The sequence below is a fragment of the Equus przewalskii genome, chromosome 12 (assembly GCF_037783145.1).
Source record: "Equus przewalskii isolate Varuska chromosome 12, EquPr2, whole genome shotgun sequence".
Taxonomy (NCBI): domain Eukaryota; kingdom Metazoa; phylum Chordata; class Mammalia; order Perissodactyla; family Equidae; genus Equus; species Equus przewalskii.
In genome coordinates this window covers 19,398,001-19,411,866 of record NC_091842.1, presented here as the reverse complement: position 1 = coordinate 19,411,866, position 13,866 = coordinate 19,398,001, and the positions used below count along the sequence as shown (strand labels likewise).

The following is a 13,866-nucleotide window of genomic DNA, read 5'->3' as shown; positions in this document are numbered from 1 at the left end:
GTCAAACAGAGATTTTTTTTGCTCATGCAGTAAATAAAAAGTGGTATTTCAGTATCATCTTCATTTTCATTTCTCTTATTATGTGCGAAGTTGAACATCTGCATATGTGTTTAGTCCTTATGTATTTTCTTTTTTGTGATCTGCCGTGTTCTTTGCCCATTTTTTTTACTGAGCTGTTGGTCTTTCTTATCAATATGTGGGAGCTCTTTAAACAGTAGGGAGATTAGCCCTTTGTATGTGATAAGAACTGCAAATATTGTCTCCCAGTTTGTTGTTTGTCTTTTGATTTTGCTTTGATGTTTTTACCATGCAAAAGTTTTTCATGTAGATACATGTATTACTTTTTCATTTTATAGCTTCTGAATTTTAAGTTGCAGTTGGAAAGGCCTTCCTCACTCCAACAGTTATAAAGGATTTTGCCCACATTTTCTTCTAGTATTTTTATGGAGTTTATTCTGACAAATTGTGTGACCCATCACCGTTAGCATGAAATTCAAGGCCAAGGCTATGACATGGGTGACCTGGTGTCACCCCTGTGGAGAGGAAACAGGAGGAACAAAAGCTGATTTAGGAGATTCTCAGGGGGAGATAATGCATCCTGTTTGGGACACGTTGAGTTTAAGATGCCTGTGGGACCTCCAGGAGGGGATGTCCAGGAGGCAAGTGAATTCAGGGGTCTGGAGCTGAGGAGCAAATTTGGGGCCGGAGATAGGGATTTTGGAGCCAGCATATGGATGCCAGTTAAAGCCACAAGAGTGTGTGTAGAGTTTGAAGAGGAGAGGTTCTCAGATGGAACCCTAGGGAGTGATCAAGGTCAGGCCCAAAAGACATCATGAGGAGAGAGTTGTGGGGGCTTCATCTCTGTGGCCTTTGGGACTTGGCACAAAAATAGCCTCAGAGACACTTGTATGCTGAACAGACGCCCTTTACTTGAGACATGCATGGATAGCTTTGGCTTCCAGGGACACAGCAAACAATGAGAGGGAGGAGGACCAACAACCTCCCCAGCAGTCAGCCCCAACCCAGCAGGTGTGAAAGAGAGACCCTGTGACGGGGAAGGAGAGAGGCTCAGTCTGTTCCCTCCTACCCCGAGATGATCTAAAGCAGGGCATCAACAGTTAGCAGAAAGTCCCCAAAGGTGGGTGGGACATGGGGAGCCACTCCTGGCTGGTGTTTTCCTTGGGTCACAGTGTCGTGGTTAAGAGCATACACTCTGGAGCTCCACTCTCTGGGTTCAAATTCCAGCTGTCTCATTTACTAGTGCGTAACTTTGGGCAAGTTACTTAACATCTCTGTGCTTCAGTTTCCCCCTCTGTAAAATGAGGACAGTAATAGTACCGACTCATAGAACTGATATGAGGATTAAATGAGTAAATATTTATAAAGTGCTTATACTGGTGCCTGGCACAGAGTAAATGCTATATAAATATTAAATTAAAAAGAAATAATTTCATTCATGCATGAATGTTTATCGACCAGCTACTATGTGCCAGGCAGTGTTGTAGGTGCTGGGGATACAGCAGTGACAATCCCTGTCCTCCTGGAGCTTACATTCTAGTAGGGTGGAGAGGAGGGGTGAAGACAGACAAGATATAAAATAAATATGCAAAATAGACGGTGTGTCAGATCCAAGTGAAGACGTGAGAGATGTGCAGGAGTCGGCAAGGCCATTAGCCTAGGACCTGGCGCACAGTGGGGCTCAGGAGATGGAAAAGGGAAGGAAGAGCCCAGACAAGCAGCAGAGTGAAATCCCTGGCAGACAGTGGGGCTTCGGACACCCTCAGGGTAATCATCATCGTCACTACTGCCAAATAATTGCAACAAACACTTACATGGCACTTATTCCATACCAGGCACTGTTCTATTCACTTTACATATATCATCTCATTTAATCCTTACAGTAACCCTATGAGGTTGGTACTGTTACTGTTCTCACTTTTCAGATGAGGGAACAGAGGCATAGAGAGGTTAAGTAACTTGCATTATGGAGTTATATAGTAGGTGAATGAGCTGGAATTCCAACCCAAGTCATCAGCTCCAGTGTTAGCAGGTGCACGCCTCAGGACCAGGTAGGGCCCAACCTTCACGCAGACTGAAAGGAAAATACGCGCACCCCCCCCCCCCCCCCCGCCCCGCCAACACCCAGACATCTAAGACCCAGTATACTTACACACTTCAAGCCTGCTCCAAGGGTCTGAGAGGAGTGAAACAGGCCCATGAAATAGAGATAAGGGCTCAGCTCTGGAGATCTCCATCCACAGAGCCATTCTCCCAAGATGGTCCCTGCTGTCCAGCCCCTCCACACACCACTCCATGAGGCTTTCAGCCTACCTTCCTGTGACCTTAAGCCACCATCCAAAGCCCTGTAATCCCACACAGAGACCACAAATAAAATGATAAATATCATAATCCTGGGAAATTTCACAAAGAAACAAAGAACTTGAGATAGCTGGGAACCAAGAAGGAAAGTCATCAAAAGGCCAAGAAACAGAGAGAGGCAGGTGGGACTGGTAGGCCCAGACAGAGCTGGAACCCACAGTAGGAAAAGCTCGCAGAGGGAGGAACTCTCAACAGTTTACAAGACCCTTCCAAATTCTTCCTGATCTCACTTGATATTGTTCAGTTCTTACCTTAGGCAAGGCAGAAATTACCAGACCAAGTTGTCAAATGGAGAAATTAAGTCCCAGAGAGGAGCAATGAATTACCCAAGATCACACCCAGGATTAGGAGTGAGATGTCCAAAAGCCCTTCCACTGTGTCACTCAGAAAGACAGAGATGAGGGAGACAGACAGAGACAGAGACAGAGAGAGAAAGAAGGGAGGGGGGCAGGGAGGCAGAGGCTAACATGGAAGATCCAAGAGCAGAGAAATCCTTCCTTAAGATATCCAGGGGACCCCATGGGGCACGGTTTGGCCTTCTGAACCCTTCATTCAACCCTTCATTCCTCCTGTGGATTGATCAGGGCAGCATATCCTCACTCCTTCATTCCCCACCCCCAGGCGAGCTGGATTCTAAAGGGAAGAGAAAGACCAAAGCTGTTCACATAGAATCAGACAGCACTTGACAGTTTCTAACTTCATAATCATTGAACTTTAAGCAGGGAATACCCATGAAGATTATCTCACCATCCGCCTACTGCCACCCATTGTATATATCTGGCCCTTGAAGATCAAGGCCCAGAGATAAGAAATGACTTTCCAGAATTCCATTGCAACTCAGTCACAGGAATCTAGGTTTCCTTACCAGGGCATACTAGAGAGGAACTATTCCTTCCCTTGCTTGAATCTTCCTATAAGTACCCTGGAAAGAGCCCTGGGATCTAGGACACCTGATATCCATTCCAGCTATGCTGAGACTCACCGAGTGGCCTTGAGGACTCTTTCTATAGAAAAAAAGTTCCACAAGTGCAAGACATTTTTGCCTGTTAGGCCCTAATGTATCTCTAGCCCCTAGAACAGTGTCGGGCCCATAGTATGTGCCCAATAAATATCCGTTGAATGAATGAACGGCTAGAGGGCCAGGGTTAGCGGAATCTCATCGTGAGAGCCTGAAGCCTAAAAAAGAAGACTTAGGGAACCATGAGCTTTATCTTCAGATACATGAAAGGCTAAAATTCTGTTCACAAATATTTATTGAGGACCTACTATGTGCTAGGTATTTAACCAGGTGCTGGGGATTCAGGTAAGAACAAGACAGTCATACCCTGACCTCAAGAGCTCACGGTCTTCTAGAACGTGGAATGTGTGCAGAATTTTCCGTGGACTCCAGAGGCGAGACCTATGTACAAGGTTGGGGCGGGGGGTGTAAGTGGCAACTGCTCAATATAATACAGAGACTTTTCTCAGTCTGAGCTGCCCTGAAATGCTCTCACCGCTCAGAAGGTGATGAGTGCAGCGGGACCGCAGTGTTCAAGCAGGGTGCCAGCCGCCCACCTGTCAGAAGCTGCGCCAGAAGCATGCGGGAGAAGAGATTTCTGCCTTGGGTGACGTCACTTCCCACCCCCAGATTTTATGCTTACGAAACCCTGCAATTCTCCGACGCCTGATCGTATTATTTTCTAAATTTCAAGGTCCCACGATGATGACAACCCCAAATTCTAAGTCGTGAGTCTGCCCACGCCTCTGGACGCCAAAGAAAATAAAGCTGAATTCAGCAAGGGTCCTACCACCCACTGCCTCAAAAGGTCTCTGGGCATAGCGCCCCCTCCACGCCTCGTGGGGCTGGAGGGGCGTAGCTTGGCCGCCGGGTTGCCGCGGACGTCGTGGGCAGAAGGATGTTTCAGAGACAGAGTTGACAGAGCCAAGACACGTGACAGTCAAAGCGTCACGTTCTGTGGTCCGCGAGGCTGGGACCAGGCCAGTCACGTGACGCGACCGGGGACCATGGGGTGATGTGAGATGCAGGGCCTCTCATATTACGTACAAATGACGCATTCCCACCCCTTTTGGCAACTAGATTTCCGTTGGAAGACGCGACAGTTCCGGTGGAGGGGGCGGGTTCTCACCTCCTAGCAGATTTGCTTCCGTTCGGGGCGCTACAGCTTCCGACCTCCACCTCTCCCTCGGGCGGGGAAGAGACGCGACCCGGTGCGCATGCCCCGAATCATCCCAGGGGGGCGGGGCCGAGGCCAAGGGAGCGGGAGTTGGGGGGGGGGGAAGAAAAGGGAATTCCGATCTGTGAAACCTTGGGGATCCCAGAGGTCGCTTCCTTCCCATTGACTGTGGATAGTGACAGGGACAGAGCCTCTGGCGGCTCGTGGGAGGTTTTCGGGTCCGCGGGGTGAGGGTGGAGCCGGGTGTCAGAGTGCCAGGGAGGCACCGGAGTTCCAAACTTAGAATCCTGAGGCCCTCGCGGCTCCGGCGCCGGGGAGAGCGAGCTCAGGCCGCCATGCGGGACAGGACCCACGAACTGAGGCAGGTGAGAAGTCGGGGCAGCAGGGTTGGGGACGGGCGGACAGAGTGGGGTCTGGATGAAATGCAGGACTCCTTTGGGGCAAGGAGGGGTGGTTGAGGGCTAGGAAGGAAAGACCCGGAAGCCCGTGAGTCCTGTGGGAAGAGAGCTACAGCAAGGAAGTGATGCCAGTGACCCCGGCCCTGGCAGGGGGATGACAGCTCGGACGATGAGGACAAGGAACGGGTCGCGCTGGTGGTACAGCCGGGCACGGCACGGCTGGGGAGCCCGGACGATGAGTTCTTCCAGAAGGTAAGAGCCTGAAGTCTCGGCCCGGATTCACGAGGGAGCTGGAAGACCTGAGGAGCAGTGCGGTCGGGAGTACACCTATATCTCCTTCAGCCCTCTCGGTCACCCTCCCCAGGTCCGGACAATTCGGCAGGCTATTGTCAAGCTAGAGAATAAAGTCCGAGAGTTGGAGAAGCAGCAGGTCACCATCCTGGCCACGCCCCTTCCCGAGGAGAGTGAGTGAAACCCCGGGTGCAGAACACGTGCTCAGCCAGAGGGATTGTGGGGTTTGTAGTTCCACCCAGGTAGTGGTCAGGGAGATTTGTTGAGGTAGGGGATGCTGTTTGAGAGTCATGGCTTTCTCTTGTTCAGGCATGAAGCAGGACCTGCAGAACCTGCGCGACGAGATAAAACAGCTGGGGAGGGAGATCCGCGCCGAGCTGAAGGGTGAGCTCCAGCTTGGAGGACCTCAGACAGATCCTTCCCTCTGGTTCTGCCCAGCTCCTGGTTTATGGGGAGTGTGTGACCCAGAGAGGCCAGAGATATATCCAGGTCACACAGGAGGCCTAGACCTAGAATCTAGCTTCCAGTTTATAGTACTTTCCACGGCAGATGTCTTCCTCTCTGGTTCCTTTATTTGTAATGAAACCGTTTACTCCTACTATTTTTGCTGCCCAGTGTGCATTCTTTGGGCAGGCAGATGGGACTTTTGTTAGGAGCTCTCTGCATACCTGTGAGAATTCTCTGATGTACTGCAAAGAAAAATATAACCTTTCTCCTGCTAAAGGTTCAGAATTAGTCATTTTATGATAAATTATACCACTCCCACCCCCCAAAAAAACCTATGGAGATAAGCACCTCTCTGTTGTATGGGTAGGGTATAGTTCTGGCCTTGTGTTCTGGTCCGCAGACAATTTTCAGAAGCCACAGGTCAAACCCCGACCCCAGCAATACCCTTGTGTCTTCCCACAGCCATAGAGCCTCAGAAGGAGGAAGCTGATGAGAATTATAACTCGGTCAACATGAGGATGAGAAAAACGCAGGTGGGTTTGTTATTTCCAGAAGTGGAACATTTCAGCAAGTGTTTTATACATCAATAGATGGCAGAAGTAAGAAGCAAGGGTCCTTAGAGATTATCAAGTCCAACCTGATGATTTTCCAAATGGGGAAGCTGAGGCTCGGAGAGAGAAAGGACTTACCCAATTCAAGAACCCAGGTCTCCTCACTCCTAATCCATTCTAACACCCTGCCTTCTTCTCCATTCAATGAGAAGTTATTGAGTCCCCAGACATGACCTGGGCTTGCCTGTGGGAGACATGCTTTCTGGGGACCAAGATGGGGAGTTAAGCTTGAATAGGTGACAAAGATGTTACTCAGGTAGGACTTGGTAGCTAATGGCTCTGCCCAGGGAAGAAGAGGGAGCAGTCATAAATGACTAGGAGGTTTCCTGCCCATGTGACAGGGACATCCTCTGCCTGATGGGCAGAATTCAAGAAGTCAGGAAGAGGAACTTCCCTGGGTGAGGGAAGGTCACTGCATCAACATCTTAGTAAGGAGATTTGAGGTGATCTGACCAGCCCCCTCTGGGTGCCCAGTGAGGAGTGGTTTGGAGTTCATGGAGGTCAGAGTTAGAGTAGGTGGGCCCAGAGTACAGCAAAGACCCCGGATTGAATATGGGGCAGTTTGGGCATCTTGAAAGGGTACAGATGAAGCCAGGAGAGCAGATGTGTCTCTGAGGAAGGTACTTCAAGGAATGAGCACATTTAAGGCAACAGGGGAATGGAGAAGGTGTTTCAGGGGGAGCCTGTGGTAGTCATTGGTGTGAAAGGCTGAGCGCCCAGATGGACCTTTAATCTGGGCAACAAGCTGACCCCCAGGTCTACTAGCACACCTCCAGCCTAAGCACTGAGGCTGGCATTCCACAAGCATTCAGCAAATATTGATTGAGTGCCTGCTGTGGGCCAGACCTTTTTGTACCTGTTTGAGATATAGCAGTGAACCAAAGATCCCTATCCTCAGGGAGCTCATATCCTGGTGGGGAGAGACAATCACCAAAATAAATAAGTAAATTATTTTAGAACATAGTAAGTATTAAGGAAAAAAGAGTCAGAGAGGGGCCAGCCTGGTGGCAGAGTGGTTAGGTTCGTGTGCTCCGCTTCGGTGGCTCGGGGTTCAGCGGTTTGAATCCCGGGTGTGGACGTATGCACCGCTTATCAAGCCATGCTGTGGCAGGCGTCCCACATAAAAATAGGGAAGATGGGCACAGATGTTAGCTCAGAGCTAATCTTCCTTAAAAAAAAAAAAAAAGCAGGAGAAGAGGGATTGAGAGTGCTTAGAGAAGGCAGGTTGCAATTTCAATAAGGTGAAGAAAACTTCATTCAGAAGACAACAGTGGAACAGAGACTCAAAGGCCTCTGTAGGGCATGAGCATTCTAGGCTGAAGGAGCAGTGAGTTCAAAGGCCTGAGGTGGGGGTGTGCTTTGTTCAGGGAGGAGTAAGGAGCTGGCTGTGGTTGGAGGGAAGGAGGGAACAGTGGGAGGAGGTAAGGTCAGAGGGGAAGTGTGAGGAGGAGCAGTTCACACAGGGCTTTTTAGGTCCCGGTAAGGGCTTTGGGTTTTAGCCTGAGAGAAATGAGGGAGCCTTTCAAGGTTATCATAAGGTGGTTAAGGCGGCAGGCACCTATGACAGCTCATGCGATTTGCTCAATGTAGCTATGAGGATGCTGAGGCCCAGACCAGGCGGGGATCCTCCCAGGGGTGCCCAGCCTATATTCTCCATCCTTAGCATGGGGTCCTGTCCCAGCAATTCGTGGAGCTCATCAACAAGTGCAACTCGATGCAGTCTGAATACCGGGAGAAGAATGTGGAACGGATTCGGAGGCAGCTGAAGATCAGTGAGTTGTGGCGCCCCGCCCACAGGGTCAGGTGACCTGACCCAGCTCTGAGCCTGGCCTTTTCCTTCACAGCAAATGCTGGAATGGTGTCTGATGAGGAGCTGGAGCAGATGCTGGACAGTGGGCAGAGTGAGGTGTTTGTGTCCAATGTGAGTGGCCACAGCCAACCTCCCTCCTGGCCTCCCATCCTTCTGAGCCCTGGCCCTTTTTGATTGAGGGAATACTGAGGCCCAGAAGGGAACAAGTTAGCATGCCTGGAGTTACTTTTCAGGGCGCTGGCCCCAGTTCTAGGCCTGAGGACTGCCCCAGAGCTCAACAGGAACTTCTGACCTGCTACTGGTTTCCCTAAGACCTGTCCCTCCACTCCTCAGATACTGAAGGATACACAAGTGACTCGACAGGCACTAAATGAGATCTCAGCCCGGCACAGTGAGATCCAGCAGCTTGAACGCAGTATCCGTGAACTTCATGAGATCTTCACTTTTCTCGCTACTGAGGTGGAGATGCAGGTGGGTGCCCCAGACAGCTGGCTGGCCTTGACCCAGACCCCAGATGGGAGACCATGTTCAGTCAGAACCCCAGCTGTGAGTGTCAGCCCACCTCCACCCTTAGCCTCTCTCACAAGGCTTTTCTTCCCTCCATGCTGGGCTATGCCTGCATGCTGGTCCTTACTTCCATTCTTAGCCATGCCCCAGAATTGTGTCTCTCTCCACAGCTACCCAAATGACCACTCCTCTCTATGTTGCATCCCCCCTCCAAATTGAGCCCACCCAGGTATGGCCCCAGCCCAGGCTCTGCCTCCACCCATAGAACCCACGTTTATGCCTCTAAGTACTCCGGTCAGAGTTGGCTCCAGAGGGCCTGTCTTCTAAAATCTGTGCAAGGTTGGAGTGGGAGGTGGTGTTCTTCCTCTGGCCCTGGGTGTATGGGGTGAGGGGAGCTTCCAGCCCCATCCTGGAGGAGCTGCCCCCACTAGTGCTGCAGCCAGTGCCCTGTTGCAGCTGGGAGTCATGGGGAAGGGATTTCATTCAGTAGGAGTACCAGGACCTGAAGGCTGGCAGGGCCATGAGGAGACAGGGATAGGAAGGGCTTCACAGCAGCTGGGGGACAGGCCTAGAAGGACAGGTGAATCCAGGCAGATTTGTGAAGAGGTATGGGCCATTTAAGGTACTTGGCTCCAAGCCACCGCTGCAAATAGAGGTTGTGTGAGGTAAGGGAGCAGGGCAGAAGGGACCCCATGATAGAAGGGGTCCTGGAAGCTGCCGTCAGGAGTGTGAACTTTTGTCAGATGTGGTCCTGCCTCTGTGTCTATGTCAGTGCAGCGTTTTCTGCCGGGAGTGTCCTTCGGTCATTCGGGGCTGGGGTGGGCAGACAGAGGAGCTGCTGAGCCCTCCACCCCTAGTCATCCCTATCAGCCTCAACTGGGGTGCTTCCTCCGAGCAGGGGGAGATGATCAATCGGATTGAGAAGAACATCCTGAGCTCAGCAGACTATGTGGAACGTGGGCAGGAACATGTCAAGATGACCCTGGAGAGCCAGAAGAAGGCACGGAAGGTGAGCCTTTCCTCCTCCCCTCCCCAGCCCGGGGTGGCTCTCCCTCCCCTCCTAAGTGAGTTTCCCTGACCCCCTCCTTTCCCACAGAAGAAATTCTTGATTGCCATCTGTGTGTCCATCACTGTCCTTATTCTGTTGGTCATCATTGTCATCTCCACATTGGTTTGATAGCGTCGCGCATTCTTGGTGAGATATTATGGGCCTGCCCCCTGGCCTGCCCCATCCCTGGTCCCAGCCTTTCCTCCTCTCCTCAGACCTTCTTCTCCCTCCTTCCCTTGCAGGCACTAAGAGCACCAGGGACCCAGGGTCTGCCTTCTTTCCCAGCAGCTGGGGGGGTGCAGGACAGAGCCTCCAGCCGGAGCCCCTTCCTCACACTGGCCCTGTGCAGAGGGGCAGTTCTTCTGGGGTTGGCAGCTACTCTTTCATGGGGGCCTGCCTCCTCAGGCCACAGTGCCTGAGGGAGGGCCTGCAGTGTCCTGTTTGGTTGGGACACATGGTTTTTTAAGAAATTAAACAAAAGCTTGGAGACTCCCCTGTGCTTGTGTGTTCCTGGAATGGCTGGCCCAGGGCCTCCAGGTATCCAGCTTCTCCACCTCCTGGCCATCCTTGGTGCCAGGCCCAGCCCAGGAATGCTCAGATCAGAGGCACTGTGACCACAGCAAGCTGGCACTGCCCTTCTACTCTCCTATAGGAATGAGTAGGGATGGGAGGGGGTAACACCCACATATGGCTCAGTACTGTACCTGGGGAAAGACCACTGTGAGTACCTAACCTGGAAGCAGTGAGGCGGGGCCACACCAGCCTGGGACACAAGTGAGATTGTGTGTAGCATCAGTGGGCATTTCTGAGGCCAAAAGGAAGAGGTACCAAAAAAGTAATTGAGTAACTGAGGCTGTCACTTTGCGTACAGTGGATAGGGAACGGCCTGTCTCAGAGGTGGTGATATTTGAGTGGAATGTTAAATGAGGAGGAGCCAGTTATGGGAAAAAGCAGGGAAAGAGGTTGCCAGGCAGAGGGACCAGCAGGCCAGGCCCTGGGCCCAGAAAAAGGCATTGCCTTTTTTTTTTTAAGGATTTTTTTCTTTAATTTTTCCTTTTTCTCGCCAGAGCCCCCCAGTACATAGTTGTATAGTTTTAGTTGTGGATTCTTCTAGTTGTGGCATGTGGGACACCGCCTCAGCATGGCTCGATGAGTGGTGCCATGTCCGCGCCCAGGATCCCAACCGCAGAACCCTGGGCCGCTGCCGGGGAGTTCGGGAACTTAACCACTCGGCCACGGGGCCGGGCCCAGGCATTGCCTTTTTTATGTAAGAGTTCAGCTTAGAGAGCCAGCAACTCTGGATCAGCACACTTGGTTTCTAAGGGGTTATCTAGCTGAAGAGGGTAGCTACAGGAGGCAGAGGAGCCTGACCCCTGTTTTCTATGAGGCACCTGAGCTCCAGGCCCCAACTCGAAATTTCTGAGTTCTAAGTCCTATGCCTAGTTCCTTTTTTTTTTCTTTTTTTTTGAGGAAGATTAGCCCTGAGCTAACTACTGCCAATCTTCCTCTTTTTGCTGAGGAAGACTGGCCCTGAGCTAACATCCATGCCTATCTTCCTCTACTTTATACATGGGATGCCTACCACAGCATGGCTTTTACCAAGTGGTGCCATGTACGCACCTGGCGAATCCCGGGCCGCCGAGAAGCAGAATGTGCGAACTTAACTGCTGTGCCACCGGGCTCGCCCCCCTATGCCTAGTTTCTGGAGCTGGATGTGGCACCTGTCCCCAGACGCCTGGTTTCAGGGGTAAGCCGGCTCCTGGCTCCAAAGCTTGGCTGGAGTAGGGCTGCCTGACCCGGACCAGGTCTGTGGCCGGGTTCCAGCTGCCCTGCCCCATCCCATCCCACTTTCGATTCCACAGGCTTCTGCTGCTGGTGTCGCTGCTGCTCCTAGCTCTCTAGCCCGGCTGGCTGCAGTACCGCCTGCTTTTGCTGCTGAGTGTGGGGCATACACGTGGGTGCTGGTGTGATGGAGTTGTGGAAGGGCTGGACATGATGTCATTGGTGTAGTCCTGGACCCCACCCCTAGACCTGGGCTCGGGGAGGGGCCAGAGGGTGGAATTGGGCCCCAGTGACTCGACACCTGGGCCTACTCTGCCTCCCATCCATAGCTGGGCGTCTGCTTGCAGCGCCTCACTGTGGCCCTAGAGCGGCAGTTGTACCGGCGCCTGCGCCAAGTCCGAGTGTATGGTTGGCCCCGAGTATGGGGCGTGACTGAGATGGTGGCCCATGGCGCCTGGAAAACCATTGGCCAGCGGACCTAAAGATTGATCCTGAAGAACATCGGGATTGGTCTGTAGGGCGTCCTGGGGGAGTGAATATTCTAGTATTAAACAGCAGTTAAAACATGGGACGCTGGTATGGGCGGCGCCTCAGAGCCAGTTGCCAGTAGTACCCAAAAGTGATCATCACAGAGCGCACAGGACATGATCAAACCTTCAAAAGAGGCGGGAGGCTGTGGGCTTGTGAGAGACTGGCGGGAGTAGTGAGTCAGGGACTTTACCCGAGAAAGCGTGGCTCCTGGCTGCTAAGCTTCCAGTTGCGCAAGTCTGGGGAGAAAGCGTGGCTCCTGGCTGCTAAGCTTCCAGTTGCGCAAGTCTGGGAGGGTACCCACGCCTTCGTCCTTCCTGAGATCACGTGTCCTGTGTACAGATGAAGCCCTAAACGCCTACAGGAAAGAGCTACTCATTCTCAGCAGTGTGCAAACACAATCCGGATGTCCACTTGATGGGAAAACTGCGGGGCTGGACAGATCCTGCCCCAGTATAAGGCTGATTTGGATGCAGGGGCCTCTGGGTTTCTCTGATTCTCCGCCTCTTCCCCGATGGCCTGCATCTTCAGAGGAATCCTGTCCTGTTGGTCGCCTTTGTCCACTCTCTCACCTTTCTGCCTTCAGAGTAAATAACTGCATGACCTGTGGCACCTACTGGGATCTGATAGAGACCACATCTATGCAACTGGGTGTCCATGTGCTGTGTGTGACTTCTGCTTGGCCATACTGGACAGTGCCACTTCTGAATGGCTGCTTACCTGTCTCACTCAGGAAGCTGTCCATAACCTCCTGGAAGAGGTGGCTAGATGGCCAAGTAAGGCCTTGAATTCTGAGCTCAGTAGTTTGAACCTTTCCTGTGGGCTAGGGGACCCATGGAAGGTTTTTGAACAAGTGAGTGGCAAGTTTGGAGCAGACGGAACAGAAAAGTGGACCCATGCACTGGGGATTTCACAGGCTCTCTTGTGTATACCCCTTCCACGTGGGAAACAAGAGTAAATGAGGAGAGAGTGAGGAGCTAAGAGCAGGTTTTGCACTGAAATCCTGGCTTGGCTGCTGTCAGCCCAACTTTCAGTGAACCGGGTCTTGGTTAGTTGTGGTTTTTCCAAATCCATCTTGCCTCACAACCTTTTAGCTGCAGCTCTCTCTCCACTTATTGCCTCATTCACTCAACATTTCACAGTTCAAATTCCCAAGAAAAGGAATCAGATTGGTCTAGATCAGGCTACATTGACCTGCCTATGAGTTGTCTAGCTTGAATCAAGACTTTACCCTTGACCAAGATGTATGCGCACTGTAACAGAGTGTGTCTGAAGGAAGAGTGGACAAGCACAATGATTGACATTTCTGGCAAACCCTGTGGTAGATTGTATTATTGTTCCAAATATATAGTCCTTCCTACAGGGCCCCTCCCTAAAGGAAGATTATAATAGGCTTGGCTATATGACTTGTTTTGGCCAATGGAATGTGAGTAGAAATGTAACATACCACTTCCAAACAGAAGTTTTAAGCACCACTCGTAGTCTGGCAGCTTCCCCTCTCTTTTCCCTCTGCCATGAGCCTGGCAATTTCTAGATCAAGACTTCTTCAGTCTGGAACCCAGAATTAAGATGACATGAAGCTGAGCTGTAGTCCACCTGTAAAATGATGTGTGATGTCAGTGAGAAATAAACTTCTCTTGCTGTGAACAGCTGATGTGTGGAGTTTGGTTGGTACCATATCATAATAAGTCTAAACCAACAGTTAAAGAACTCATACCCTGAAGTGGGTTGCTGCTACAATAAAAAATAAACCTGAATTACGTGGCTTTGGAGCTGGGCAGTGGCTGGTGAGGAAGCTGTCATTGGAAGTTGGAAAGATGGTGATGTGTGTTATGCAGTGGTGAAGCATTTGGTTAAACTCTAAGCTGGAAATAACTAAGAATATAAGTAA

At 51.3% G+C, this 13,866-nt stretch overlaps 1 protein-coding gene across 5 annotated transcripts; it reads left to right on the top strand.

Moving 5' to 3' along the window:
- The first annotated feature begins 3,748 nt into the window (after nucleotides 1-3,748).
- STX4 (syntaxin 4) lies at nucleotides 3,749-13,622 on the top strand. Of its 5 annotated transcripts, XM_070567992.1 has the most exons (13): nucleotides 3,749-3,983; nucleotides 4,071-4,356; nucleotides 4,457-4,918; nucleotides 5,102-5,203; nucleotides 5,316-5,415; nucleotides 5,552-5,626; nucleotides 6,152-6,222; nucleotides 7,964-8,072; nucleotides 8,145-8,221; nucleotides 8,444-8,581; nucleotides 9,516-9,626; nucleotides 9,714-9,812; nucleotides 9,908-13,622. In XM_070567992.1, the coding sequence occupies exons 3-12, from the start codon at nucleotides 4,889-4,891 to the stop codon at nucleotides 9,792-9,794; spliced, it is 894 nt and encodes a 297-aa protein (XP_070424093.1). In that variant the 5' UTR covers nucleotides 3,749-3,983; nucleotides 4,071-4,356; nucleotides 4,457-4,888; the 3' UTR covers nucleotides 9,795-9,812; nucleotides 9,908-13,622. The 5 variants fall into 5 exon arrangements, 4 of the variants coding, with proteins under 4 accessions (XP_070424093.1, XP_070424092.1, XP_070424091.1 ...); XR_011524748.1 differs by lacking the exons at nucleotides 3,749-3,983; nucleotides 4,071-4,356 and having other exon boundaries at nucleotides 4,360-4,918; nucleotides 9,908-11,412; nucleotides 12,318-13,622; XM_070567993.1 differs by lacking the exons at nucleotides 3,749-3,983; nucleotides 4,071-4,356 and having other exon boundaries at nucleotides 4,625-4,918; nucleotides 5,294-5,415; nucleotides 9,908-10,157.
- Nucleotides 13,623-13,866: the final 244 nt, after the last annotated feature.